This window comes from Tubulanus polymorphus, chromosome 2 (genome assembly GCF_964204645.1).
Source record: "Tubulanus polymorphus chromosome 2, tnTubPoly1.2, whole genome shotgun sequence".
Classification (NCBI taxonomy): Eukaryota; Metazoa; Nemertea; class Palaeonemertea; order Tubulaniformes; family Tubulanidae; genus Tubulanus; species Tubulanus polymorphus.
In genome coordinates, this window is record NC_134026.1 from 8,792,560 (window position 1) to 8,806,842 (window position 14,283).

General features: G+C 38.6%; 1 protein-coding gene across 1 annotated transcript; it reads right to left on the reverse strand.

Moving 5' to 3' along the window:
- Nucleotides 1–3,233: 3,233 nt before the first annotated feature.
- On the reverse strand, nucleotides 3,234–14,050 carry LOC141899947 (cytochrome P450 3A29-like). Its single transcript, XM_074786588.1, has 14 exons — nucleotides 14,024–14,050; nucleotides 13,105–13,190; nucleotides 12,701–12,797; nucleotides 12,557–12,609; nucleotides 12,365–12,461; nucleotides 10,194–10,316; nucleotides 9,570–9,658; nucleotides 9,185–9,336; nucleotides 8,869–8,996; nucleotides 8,357–8,674; nucleotides 7,599–7,745; nucleotides 7,363–7,451; nucleotides 6,089–6,235; nucleotides 3,234–5,783 (listed from the first exon to the last, which is right to left on the reverse strand). Exons 2-14 carry the CDS (start codon nucleotides 13,158–13,160, stop codon nucleotides 5,525–5,527), a joined length of 1,755 nt encoding a protein of 584 aa, XP_074642689.1. The 5' UTR covers nucleotides 13,161–13,190; nucleotides 14,024–14,050; the 3' UTR covers nucleotides 3,234–5,524.
- Nucleotides 14,051–14,283: the final 233 nt, after the last annotated feature.

The window sequence follows — 14,283 nt, forward strand, 5'->3', positions numbered from 1 at the left end:
ATTATTAAATAGTTTAGGTGACGTATCTATGTGCGCATTCAAACTTACAAGGGGTTGATACCTTCCGTAAGTACAGTGAGGCCGTTTGGCCCTTTTTAATATCTTCTGGTACCCCTCCTTATGGAAATATAAACTGCCTAATGCCTATTACGTTGAACCATGACTTCATTTTATAGTCCATGGTTGAACTTGTGTGCCTGAAAGTAACAAGATATATAGTTCATAAATGTCAGACCGAGATCAGTGCAGTTTGAAAGTACTTTGGCACCGTCCTAACAAATTTGACTGAACATTGAATGACGTTAGATCTTGTTTCATATTACCACTATGCTAGTATTCCTGTGAATTTACTCTTATCTGCATTGTTGATTTTTTCTGTAATATTTCGATTGTAAAATCTAGAGTCAACCGCATTGCATTAAGTATTTTCAGGTAGAAACGTCTGTCAGACAAACATTTTCAGTTATGTGGATATGAAATATGAAACATGGATATGAAATATTTTGGGAATGGTCTCTGGGTATGTGGTGGCTGATAAAGGCCATGAAAATAGTTAAGGGTATCTTGATCAGCACAAAATAATCGGAATGAGTAGATTTGGAAACTGTACATACTAAATCATAGGTGCAAATATTTGAAAAGTATAAATCACTTGTGAATTATAACGCATTTGTACTGAAATACTTATCGATAATTTATCATTGATACATTATCGGCTGTGGCCTTTGACACAGTCTGGTATAGGTCAAGACGTTTGGTAGAATAATGCCGCTTATTCAACGCCTACGTCTGATAACGGCTAGTTTGATGTGTCGGCGGCGCGATTCATTGATAAATATTTCTCTAACAGCTCATTTCTTCACGTGTGTCCATTAATCATCCGCGCATCTCTATATCATGTGATAGATAAACGACGAGTTTTTTGTACCTCATTGACACTGCTAATGATCGATTTGGTGTGAATATCACGAATAGGTTATCAGTGTTTGCACACCTTGGGTCGCGACCTGTCGTCAATGCCTACCATTAACTACGCTATCGTTTAGTTGGTAAACGTTTGGCCCGATAAAGTCCAAAAGCAACGGACAAAATAAATCTATCAACCATTCACGGTGTTCGTTTCTATGTATATTTTGTGTATACTCTATCGTATCTATTTAAACAACGTACGGGCCTTGATTAATAGGGGCGGATCTAGACGGGAGGACAAGGAGCATGTGCTCCCGTCGCAATTCTCTTGTGCCCTTTTGAAAATACGATGAAAAAAATTTTAGGGAACTTTTTCCCCCACCCCTTATATTCTCTTTAATGTCCCTCAAGTGCATATAAATCGCATCAATAAGATACAATGACATTACGAAATGTTTGGCTTGGGCTCGCTCTTCGTGCATACCTGCCCGTTTCTATCTTAAAATAGGAATTGACCCTGTTACTTATTTATTTGGTAGATTTCATTTGATTTTTTCCTTTGATTTTGGCGTCCCTTAAAAACCAACCCACCTGCCGGGAGCGAAACAGGGGGTTTGATTTTGAAATCGGAAATCGAAGTACAGATGTAGTTGTGTGCTTGCCCTTTTTAACAGTATACCCTTTTTATTTCTAAGTGCTCAGGACTGTCAAAGTCTGTCCCTGGATTCGCCCCTGAATTCATTGTACTTGAAATGTTCTTCGTTTATTCAACAATACTTCGCCTTCCGTGACAATAATTAGAAAATGATGATTCAAGCTCACAGTGGCAACTCTGGGCCTACGAGAAAAATTGTCGAAAATTATACACGTAGGCAAAGTTAAATTTTTTATGCGTTACTTAGCAGCTTTCTTTGATCAAATTCTTCTGAACGGCTTGCGGAGAAGATTCCCGACGCGCACCGAATGACCCTTTTTTAAAAGGCATTAGTTGCCTCATCGAGACTAGGAAACAATGACATTACGCATCTCTGTAGTACACTTGAAACGAATTTTAACCGGAGTGTTTACAAAAACACTTCACGTTGATTTTTTCCTAAAAGCTGGTCCGTACTGACAACGCCGAAGACGAAGCCGTGTCGATTGTTCGCTTTGAATCTTTTTTCGGTCAGAGTAGCACTATACATTCACTATAAATATATCATGTAGACATAATTTGATTAATTCAAAACGTCTTCGTCAGCAGTTCATCGCGTACGTAACTTGTACGAACGTATACTAACTAGCCCCTTGCTACAGACCCGTGCCGAGCTTTTTTGAGGGTCAGTGCTATGTCAAGAAAAGGGCCCCTTTCCACCTTGAAAAGGGGCACTTTCCTATTGAAAAAGGACAGACCTTAATCTATGAAGTGCCCCGGGTACCTGAATAAAATAAATTTGAGAATGTATTATTTTTTATTTTCCGAAAAAAAAATCACGAATTGTATCCAAATTTCGAAAAATCTTGACCCAAATTTTTTGACACTGACTTTTTGAAAGGCACTTTGAATATTTTAGGGGAATCGTTCGCTACCTCCTCGGCATGGGCCTTTAATACTGTCTATCCCGAAATGTTTACCTATATATGGTCACTGCCCTTGCTTTGTGTTGAACCTCAGCATGTTTTTGCCTTCACAGTTCATCCTATCGCTTAGGCAAATGATCAATTAGTCAATTTATATCTCAAGAGATGAAAGGGTTGTTCGTCCTTCAAGGGTCCAGGGATCGGTATCAGTTTCACAAAGCCGCCTTAATCACCAATCAACCATTAATCATTGATGAGAAAATTAACGAGCAGTGGCTACAGGTATTGTAGCAACCGCTTCTTTAATCGCTGAATGAGAAATGGCACCTGCCCTCTTAAAAATAGAATTCGGAAGATATAGAAGTTTACCCTTAGTATGTCTGCTAGTATGTGTAATAAAAATGAAGTATTTAGAGTCAGAATTACATTTCCTTTGTGAATTTAACGCATATCACGATTTAAGAAATGACCTATCCAACAAAATTGGAGTGCTAACTGTTGATATAACATCCCTTTCAAGTACCGAGGTCGTAACTCGAATTCTACACAATCATAAAATAACTAGATATATTTGCATCTATATTGAAAGGGCGTCCTTACGACGTGACGGTAATACGCCATGAATATGTTATATTTGTATGAAAATTTGTGTCTTGTAAGCCTTTTATAGGCTGGCTTTACTTGTTAAAATATTGATGACACTCTAATAAACTATAAAAAGAAAAAAACAAGAGAAAATAAAGGAGAAAACAAATTACACAATGTTTACATAACATCATACCATATATAATACTTTATTATCTATTTTTTTTTTACAAATATCAATTTTCTTCATACTTAAAATACAAAGCCATCTCTCTGTCAAATCACCAGGTTCAATAACAAGTTACATCATATATATCGTAATGCACGTGGACAATAACATTAAAATCATTTTTCGCAGACTGACCTTCACTCAAAACACGTTATCCATTTTCAGCGCTCAAATATGTACATATGTATATCGATTTAGTAATGTTTATCATATGCCGGAGAAAAGCGAGTTAACTCAATTAATAGTTTCAGTAAGGGATAGACACTATGTCGGTTACTGACACTAAGTATACGTTGATGATGTTAATTTTCTTTGACGTGAAACGGTCGCATATTACAAACCGATCCGATTCGCATCCAAATTAATATATTTACCCGATTTATTCAAATAACGCATACCCCCGGTATAGTTCAACTCGGTACACTGCGCTGTTGTTTTCCTGAAAGTAGGCGATTGAAATGTTGCGGAGTACGCCTTAAGAATAAACCTCGCAAGGTCAGGGGCGGATTTAGGGGGTGGTCTCGGGGGTACGAACCCCTGCCTTTCCATTGAGGTATTAAGGATGCCCTTTTCGTCAAGACAAAGATCGTTAAAACCTATATAGATTTGACACTCGTCCTTTCGGAAATTGCATATTTTTGGATGTATTTCTTCAAAAATATCTACGTAACACCGACGGTGTGATCCCTGTGGCATAGCTAATAAATCTCAAAATCTATCGGATTTTCCTAGATCCGCCCCGAAGGTTCGCTCCCTTAAAAGTATAGATAACCGGGGGAAATCAGTGTATTTTCGATTGCATATCTCCCTGCCGCCAAATGATAGAATACGCTTCATTCAAATCCCAGGTCCCATCTCGTGTTGGAAAATAGGCTACCAATGTATCTAAAAAAAACGTCGTCAGTAGTCTTTGATATTCAAGGAGAGGACTAGCCTAATTCAAGTTATAATCAACATCACAATCTCATAATAGGATATTTTCCATGATGTGGTTTCCTAATTTTTCGAAACAATGCTTTTTCATTCATATCTATACAAGTGTGGATTTCTTGTTCGACTCGACCTCTTTTGGTAACGGAGCCGATGTAAAGAACAGTCTTTTTCCAAATCTTCTGACCGAATATTTATTCGTTGTCAAATAGATTCTAACCACTATCCGTGGAAACTGGATTCAGTCGCATCCAGTATGTCAATTTTTGATTTTTGTTTCACTATGGAAAAGGTATATAGTTTGCCTTATCGATGACGCGTTGTGCAACACAGTATAATTTTCGATTATGTACAAATGATATGTTTTCAATAATAATTACGTAATCATTGATAATAATGATAATGATGATGATAATCTTTAATAACCATTTAACAAGAAACAAACAAACAAACAAATAAGCAAGTATACCAATGCACGTCATTAACATAAAATTCATATAAACAAATTTTCAATTTCGAATGCCTCATGATAAATACCCTGGCTCAACCTGAGTTTGTGCTATATAAATGCAAATAGCCGTAATATCATTAAACAAGGTATTAGCTATCGTAACCAGGGTAAAAGTTTAATTTAATTCAACAAGCCATATTATCATCCCTATACCTCTTTATCAATACGTTGTATTGAGAACTGTATCCGGTGATTGCCACGAAAAAAATCTTCGTAATCTTTTTTTTTCATTCAATATCTCATTCTTATCGACGTGAGAAGTAACCGCGGACTCGTTTTAGGGTCCGGCACAATTTCGCGGTAACTACATTCAAGTCATTCAAACTTCAATCGATTATTACAACGATGTCCCGAGACTTCGTTTACTTGCGCCACAATCAGGGCACCAACGCCTACACTTGAACCTCGCGGTCAACTGAACCGGGTAGAAAATTTCAAAATATGTCAATAGATTCCATGATTGCCAATACTTTAACGACGATGATTCTAGTCCGTAGATTAAGAATTTGAGCTAAAATCGATACACTAACCCGAGATCTTAAAAAGTCGAATTTTTTTCTCGATGGCAAAACAAAGCACCATTCGAACTCACCGCTAGTACATGCGATAGATACCGCCATGATGATTCTAGGGGTACATATTTACACACTACAATACTTAAGTTCACCTCTGAACCGAGAGACATTTGTGTCGGTGACTTTTGAACATTCGATTTAAAAGGCTCAAAACACTCGTATTCTATATGTATATATGGTAGTTCGTGGTCATGTTAGATTTATACTTGTACACGGAGTCGGATTTCAGCGATGACCGATGTTTTGCCGATCGTGGATCGTAATTTGAACTCCGTCTCGCGGTACGATTGTGCCCCCTTCTCTGAATTCGAGCGGCACTTGAGTTTGCTCGCATCGTGTCAGCGTGTAATTCTGAAGGATTCTCACTAGCGACAATTTCATTTCCAAAAATGCGAATCTCATCCCCACGCAGTTTCTCGGACCGGCGCCAAACGGCATCCACGCCATCGGGTGCCGCCTGGCTCCTCGGTAATCCGGGCTAAATCTGAAGAAAATAAAACGAAAATTTCAAATATCAAATGTTTTTACGATATTTTTTACCAAATGAAAATTTCTAAAGAAAATACAGTCGAAGTTCGTTATAACGCCATCACTTTTCAATGCTACAGCTCCCTTAACGCCAACATATTTCAGAGAACAAATTTGCCCAATTTAACTCAAATTCAATGAAAATACCATTGTCTATAACGCCATATTTTTCATCCGTCCCAATGGGTAACGTTATAAAAGACTTATTACTCTATTTAGGCAATAATGGTGAAATCGTTAGTTTGGTTATGATTTGATTACCTTTCTGGGTAAAACTCTTTTGGATCGACTGGTCCCCAAATATCGGGGTCGTAATGTATCGCCCAAACATTGGCCTGAACAACGGCACCCTTAGGTATGAAAACACCATTGATCGTACAAGACTCCATGCACAATCTATTAGTTATCCTGAAAAATGAGAATAAAATTACACCATGTTTAGTATTTTGAGTCCTATCGTACCTCATAATTGGTACCATTATCCCTACATCCGTGCATTTGTTAACTGTGCATACTATCCGGGGGGACGATGCACAGGTTTTCTAAGTATCTTCAGAAATTTAAGTACCCCAGTGCCCAGTTGCGAGTATACATATCTAAAAAGTCGAATTTTAACTGGCTCCTTCATTCTTGTTATTAATCATACAAACGAAGCGACGATTATCCGAAGAAATATATTTGTATACCAACATTCGAAAGCACATTCAACAAATTTCCAAATGATTACTAAACAACATCATCTATAGGCGTAATGTTGCTACATCATGTTTTCACGATGCAAAGTTTTTTTTTTCAATCGGAAAATTTCGGTTTGGGCTGTTTCTAGTGTATTTATGTTGGTAACAGGATCGACCTTGACTTTTGAGAAATTTATCACTCGTGATGAACTATATCATGCTGTAGGTAATTATTGATATGATAGACGTATGGTACTATAACAGTACTTAAATGTTGTACCGGGTATCGCTTTTGAAAATTATCACGTAAGTTATGTAACTTAACATGTCCATGTATGACAGTTCAAAACTTTGCCCCAAATGGAAAGGCAAAACTATGAACTATTTTTGTTGTATTTTCATTTTCAAAATACGTGTACTCATGCGCAGACGTTTTTTATTAATTGCTTGGAGTATGGATCCGTACCCCCCCCCCCCCCGAATTCTGCAAAATCTTCAAATAAAAACAGTTTTTTGTCCTCCTTTGTGTTTTCATCACAATTTTTCAACAAGAAAAAAATATTTTGTTGTTATATTCATCTTGATTTTAATCTCGTGATTTTTCGTCTCTCCGAACAATTGATTCAAATTGATCAAAATTTCCACTACGTTTTATTTTTTCTGCAGTCCTTCCGAGGTTTATGCGTGGAAAATGAATAAATTTTATTTTTCTCCAGTTCCCCTCAATTTTGAAACGCTTATTATAAAATTTAAAAAAATAATTTCTATTTTTTTCCCTTCGCCTCCCGTTCATTTCTCGAAAAACAATCCCTGCTCCAAGTAATTAAAAAGAAAGCCTTATCGGGCTCGGCAACTTACGTCGATACGAGTGGGTATTTCCGTAAAACCTCGGAAATAACCATTTCCATATACGGCATATTATGAACCATATCATAGGTCAACTCGGCCTGGAACCGGAAAAGAAAGTTTTAACCAGTTTTCACAGTAAATCAAAAGCACCGATTATTTGTACATTATCCAAGATAATTTGATATCGAAATCACGATATTCTGGTTTTAGTCGTAGAATTATTTCAGAGACGAAAAACCCTTTACCTCTTTCGGGCAGAGCCGGTCAATCTCTTCTTGCAGCTTTTCTTGAACCGGTGGATTCATAACCAGCTCGTATGTGATGTACGCCATCGCCGTACTCGTCGTTTCATATCCGGCGAGTAAGAATAACACCGACTGAGCTTTGATTTCCTAGCACAGAAAAAAAGACACCGAAATTGATTATAGAAGATGATGATGATAATGATGATATTACGCACGCACGCACGAACGCACGTACACACGATATCCATGATACCAGAAAAACACGAAAACAAGAATGCGGTAAAAACGACCTTAGTTCCGATGGTCTAGGAGTTGGTTTTATCTCTTACCTGCTGGGTGACTAAATCTGACTCAACTAACCAGGGATGAAATTATATTGACCTGGCCCCCTCACTCATTTTATATGTAGTTTTGTATTTTCAAAAGAAATTCGAAATTGTGGCTCGTTTGTATACCTAACTTCGCATTTTATCATATTTCTCAAGTATGTTTGTGGGTACAAAAAGTCGGTATGGTATATATACAAAGTGCATGGCTGCCTCGCTAATTGAGAGGTGGATCGAACCACAATCATCCAAAGAATGATCCCGAGTGAGCTATGATTGTCTACATATTCCTATTCCTATTCGAAAAATATGCACTGGAACTTGCCCTTAATGATTTCACAGCGAAACAACTTTATTATGTGAATACATTTGAAAACTAAAGTGATAGAAACTATATTTCTTCGCGTGTTTTTTTTCCGCCTAGATACGTACCTCGTGCGATAAGGCTTTTTTCGGAGGTTTGTCGTTCCAAACCGAATCGTAAGCAGTGCCGTTCGCGTAACCGTTCGCGTGGCCGTTCGTCGTCGTCACGTGGCCGTTTTTTAGTTTGCCGTTCAGACGTGGCGAGCAGCTGGCCCGGTTGTTATCCGCGTGAGTGCCGTTCGCTTGTTTGACGCCGATTTCGTCCTCGTCGCTGCCATCCGTGCTGATTCGCGTATTTGAATCTCGCGTCATCGTCAATTTGGAATAGCTTCGCGTCGACACTTCTTCGGCGTCGAGCATTAGCTGCAATAGGTCTACTCGCCGGTACTGAAAAATTCAATCAAATGCCTTGTCATTCACGGCTCCTCCTCGGGGGCATTCGAGTTATCTTCTTTTTTTTCTCGAAGATCAGCCATCAGTATATTATGAATATGAAATGAGTTTCCATGGCAACGGGAACTTTGATATTCTCTCATTAACTAATAAAACCTGCAGTTTTTGTTAATAAAGTACATACGTACTTCTTCATTTTTACGAAGTGTAATAATGTTCGCAAGCGCGCTAGTCAGCCATTTCGTCGGGTCCTCTTTGAATTGGTGGATCAATTTCAGCAATAAATTCCAGAACTTTCCGAACTCGGGGATCAGTACTACAAAACAATGTTTTATATCTGTAATTTGTTAGGTCTGTTGAGATATCTTGTGTAAATAAATATTATCATTATCATTATCATTAACAAAACAAAATTTACGGGATTCCAATAATGATTTGTGGCATATTGATCTATTGAACTTTTAATTGATGAGGGAATTAAAATGAGTGGTAAAACTATCTTACGAGCTATCATAAGAAGGAACGGCCTCGTCGAGCCATCCATGAATATTTGTCGACACCGGAATAAGAACGGGTCGTTCGGGTCTTTCTGCGACTGTACGTCCATTCCGAATGCGCAGCTGCCGATCACGTCTAGGGTCAAACCTTGATAACGTCTTCGGAAAAGAAGAGAAAGTTGAATATACAAATTACTATTCATCAATTATGAATCGTGTTGATATCAATTAGCATATTAGATGTAATTGGAAATGCCATCATTTTTGCATGTCTGCGCCAGACTTTTAGTTGAATTATTCTGACCATTCCGGTATTCAAAACGGACGGCCATGTGACAACGACGCCATATCGTGATACGTGATACCAAAATGGACGTTGGTTGGTTACTTACGAATATATTTCAATCGGTTCTCCAGTTTCATTGTGCGCTTTTAGTTTATCCATCATGTCATCGATTGACCTATGAATTAAGGGCGACATCTACGAAAAGAAATTATTACAACTTAAATCAAACGTGGAACGTGGTGTTCAATATCAAGTTTATTCTTAAATATATATCGAACTGTTCAATGGTGAAAGAATTGTTCGCAGATATGGTCGATTTTGGTATCGAAAATTCGAAAGTACAAAATTGGGTAGATTTGACAACAAATAACAAAATCATAACAACAACATAATTCATTTTGAGATGAATATATTCTAACATTACGATCGATTTCGTCGATTTATTTCAGCCTCATCAGGTGTGATAAAGTGATCAGCCCGCAGATATTTTTGTGGCTTATATGCCCTATGTGCATAGTTCACTTAATCATACCCGATGAGGCTGAAATGAATCTGCGAATGAATCAGCGATCGTGTCAATAGAATGTATTTATCTCAAAATGAATTGTGTGTATTGTTTTGTTATGGCTTTATCTAGAAATTCGATTTTTGTTCGAAACATTGTAGGGATACGGGTGTGGCATTCCGAGCCGGGTATCCCCACGATTTGAAACGAGAAGTTAATCTTTACCAATTTCATCTTAGTCGCGCTGAATGTTGGATTTATTATCGTGCGCAATCGTTTCCACCTTTCTCCCTGGGCCGATAACATGTGCACAGCCGTGTCGTCTGGGTCCGGTTGAAGGGGATAATACTGGAAGAAAATGGAAATCGCGCTACAGACGGATAGATTTGATATTGTTACTCATTGAGATCAATTTCTCATTTTTTGCTCCCGTCTTCTCTTTCTTTATTCTCCCTCCCTCCATCCCTCGCAACCCCCCCCCCCCTCCCCGCCCCCTCCCTTCCCCTACTACATTTGTAAATTTGTTTTTTTTCGTTTTTGAATGGTTAAACTTTCTTGATTTTATTTTTCTGCTCTTCCGCGAAATAAGTACTGAAATTGAAATATTCCATTCAGGTGGCGGTATTTTGCCGAAGCGTTATATTGTGTTTGGAAAAACATTAGGTTTCACTTAAAATGCAGTTCATTAGATTAGAAAATGACCCGTGTCTTGTTCGGGTGGATGATTGCCCTCAACAAAGAGCGGTTGGGCAGGCGATAATTCAACATCAGAAGGTTTCGTTAGGAAGATCAGAATCTCTTGCGAGCAATGAATTCAAAACTGGATCACCGATATGCATCCCAGATATATATATTTTTGACGTGTGAATTAAAGTCAGTGTATTTATAACGCACTGGGGGAAAGGTCACCTTCAAGTAAGTAGGGTACAGGTTACTTAAGATCCGATATCATTATTTATTCAACCGAACATTTAAAAAATCGGTTAAATCCGATACCAACAGAGGCAAAATCATTAGCCTCAACTATTCTAAGGTCACATTCCGAACTTGCGGCGCGGGGCCGCGCGCGAAGAATCGATAATACCGTGATTTCCTCACGGCATCGGTTCTCAATAATAAGCCGAGACAGAAATGTGCTCGAAATTCGATCAGCCGCAAGGCAGTCACGGGCGCGTCCATACAACTCGGCGAAGATTATTTTGATCAAGTGAAAAAATACGATTACCGAAGAAGTCGTATCGCGTCGAATAATGCACCACGTTCACCCCCACGAATCGAGTTCATATCACTCTGCATTATATTAAAGGAGGGGAAAGACACAACACTTGACATTAAGTTATCTATCAAAAGGCTACATTCCATAGTAAACAGACACTTGTTTTGTTTTTGCTCTACGGTACTCAAATGAAAACATACTTGAAAAATCGTCGATACTGAAAGTGATTAATTGCTATTGAAATCACGCTCTCCAAAACTACTGTTTGGCTTGATTTTTTCTTTTTTAGTACTCCTATCTCTCCCGCCGGCAGTACACTTGAATACTTGCTATATTGTCACCAATTATGCCCTCGTTTTTATATGTAGACTGGAATCGATATCGTTCACTGCCTTAAGCAGTCGCAAATTACAAAGTTTCTTTTCGTTGCCATTTTGCGATGCCATCGTAGCTATCGTAGCAAAATCGTCGCTATTAAAAGAGGCCCGCCAGTTAAATCCCCTATTATGACATCATCGTACTATACTTTAGATATTTCACTGCCATATTCTCTAAATAAAAGTGTAGCACCTTGATAACCGATTATTGCAACACTGCACCTGCTGTCAGGGTGACAACACCCAGCGTCCGAAGCCCCAAGATGTTGCCTTTCCATGTACCAAGAAAGTCCGTATCGCTCACCGATTGTATGAATCTAATTTCTACCAGCTCCATCTCCCATAGTTATATGGATCAAACACTTTTTGGCACTATTACAATGTCAGAGGGGATTTTGGAGGCAGTTTTCTTATTCGGGAGTGTCTAGCAGACAGACACGCAATAAATTCAAGGGATCCCAATATGGATGTCTTTTTGGAAAAGTCGTTTTATAGTGCACATGATAAATTATCATTATCGGTATATATCGCTATCTATGTTCTAAGCCCCAGATTTATCAAAATTGGCGTCGTTGATGCCGAAGATGTTATCAAATTATTCATCCCTACTAGCGCCTGAGGCTGATCGAATAGTCGCGGAAAAATTGGATGTACACGCGATCAGAAGAGAACGTTTATCAATTTGATAGAAGTTGGTTGTTTGTCACTGTCGCTTTGGCGAAGGAACTGCGTATTAGTCAAGAGATGATTTAAGGTCTACTAGACGTATATACGCAACATATATAAATGATGCAAAGGCTTACCTTTCTGGAGTGGAAGTTGCTGAATTTTTTCACGAACACTTGTTTCAGAATCTCTAAATCCGACGTAACGATCACGGGAACCGGGCCTTCGTAATACCTGGAAAATTTAAATCGATATTAGTTCATTTTGGATACGAAAGTATTTTTTTAAGAAACTTCGAAAACACGCGCACGCAATCCAACGAAACTTACCCAAATACGTTGCCGTATTTTTGCCTCCAATCCAAATACAGTCTAAACAAAGGCTGAAAAACAAAATAAAAACGTCATATTTCATTGTCTCCGATGCGATATCTTAAGAATCTACGAGTGAAATTTTGGATATGGATATCTTACTTTGTTTGCCATTTCAGCCAAGTTACCGAAAAATACGTCAGGTTGAGGCCCATCGATTCCGACTTTTTTCAAAAAGAGAAGTTTTGATTTTCGATACCTGGATTGAAAATATGACAGGATTTTACGATCAAAAAGATACTTTTGAATTTTAAAAAAAGGTAACTTTACCAATTAAAAGTTCATTCAATACATCATACAGTGGAACCTCGTTATAACGAACTCGGATACAACGATTCATCGGATATTACAAATATAGAATTTCGTCCCAAGTAAGAAAATTTGATTAATTTAATACTGGATATAAAAACGAACTATCGGTTATAACGAACATATTTTCTGGTCCGGTGAAGTTCGTTGTAACGAGGTTCCACTGTACATTATTCAAAGAATACATTTATACTCACCAGTAGAAAATTCCTAGGGCGCCTGCGATCGCTAGTAAAACGCTCGTCGCGAACATGTTGCCGTCGAGTGTGTTGGAATCTACAGCCTGCGAAGAAGATTGAGAAGATTGAGAGAATTGAAAATCATGTTGATCAATATTTCTCCGAAAAACGCGAGGTCGCCCCGAGCTGTGTTTTCTGTGGTAAGTTGTTTATCGGCGCCGCGACGAAGCGACCCGTGAGCATTCGCGCGCAGTATGAAAGAAACATTCGGAAATAATGCAAATTTACCACAATTGGCAACCCCCTACCGGTGCGTGTATTCGCATGAAATTCCGTGTAAACAGCGGGTTTCTTTCGTAAAAAGACGAACGGACTTGCACTTTTCGGCGCTCTCGTGCTCGTACTCGCCAACGACGACTCGGCGCCAACTACGATGCTTTCCCGGTGACCAAAGCTAGATATATACCGATAGATCTAATACCGCTCGCCGACGTAATGCCATTAGTAGCGCTATCGTACTTACAATGTTCTAGCGTTACTGTCGAAAAGTGTTACTGACGTATTGAAACCGTCAAGAGGCTCGGCCAACCACTTCGCCGATTAGCGAGCGCTCAAACGCGAGTATTGGTTGGCACGACATTTTGATGATAATGGCCTGTGTTATTTTAGTTCACTCCCCTTTAAAGACGTGATCCTCAAGTGCGCGACGAACGTTCGTTCGACTTTTCCTTTTCATGACAGCGCGCACAGCAGTTAGTAAAAGTCACGTTGCGAAGCCGATCTTCGAAAGGAAAATATGTTTTTCTCCACAACGTCAAATGGCAAGCTATTCATCGAAGCTAACCGCACAATGCGACAATATTTGAACAAACCGCAGTTATTGAAATAGCGGTATTATTGCCTATTTTACAAATTGACAGAATTGATTTTTGCTTACCTGCGCGCCCTGCCTCGGTCGTCGACAACCAGCGCAAGAAAATGCTTTAATTCTTAAACGGGGATTATTTATATACTCGTTATCAGTGAAGAGTTGAGTTTACTTAGTACTGTCACGATAAAAGATTGCCATTTAGGTGCACTACGTACAGAACATGGCTACCTGAATTCAAATAAGTGCCAAAAAACGTGTCGCGATAGGAAAAAGTCAAATCGATATATAAATTTTAGTCAATAATTGTGTACTTGATGTTCATAGGT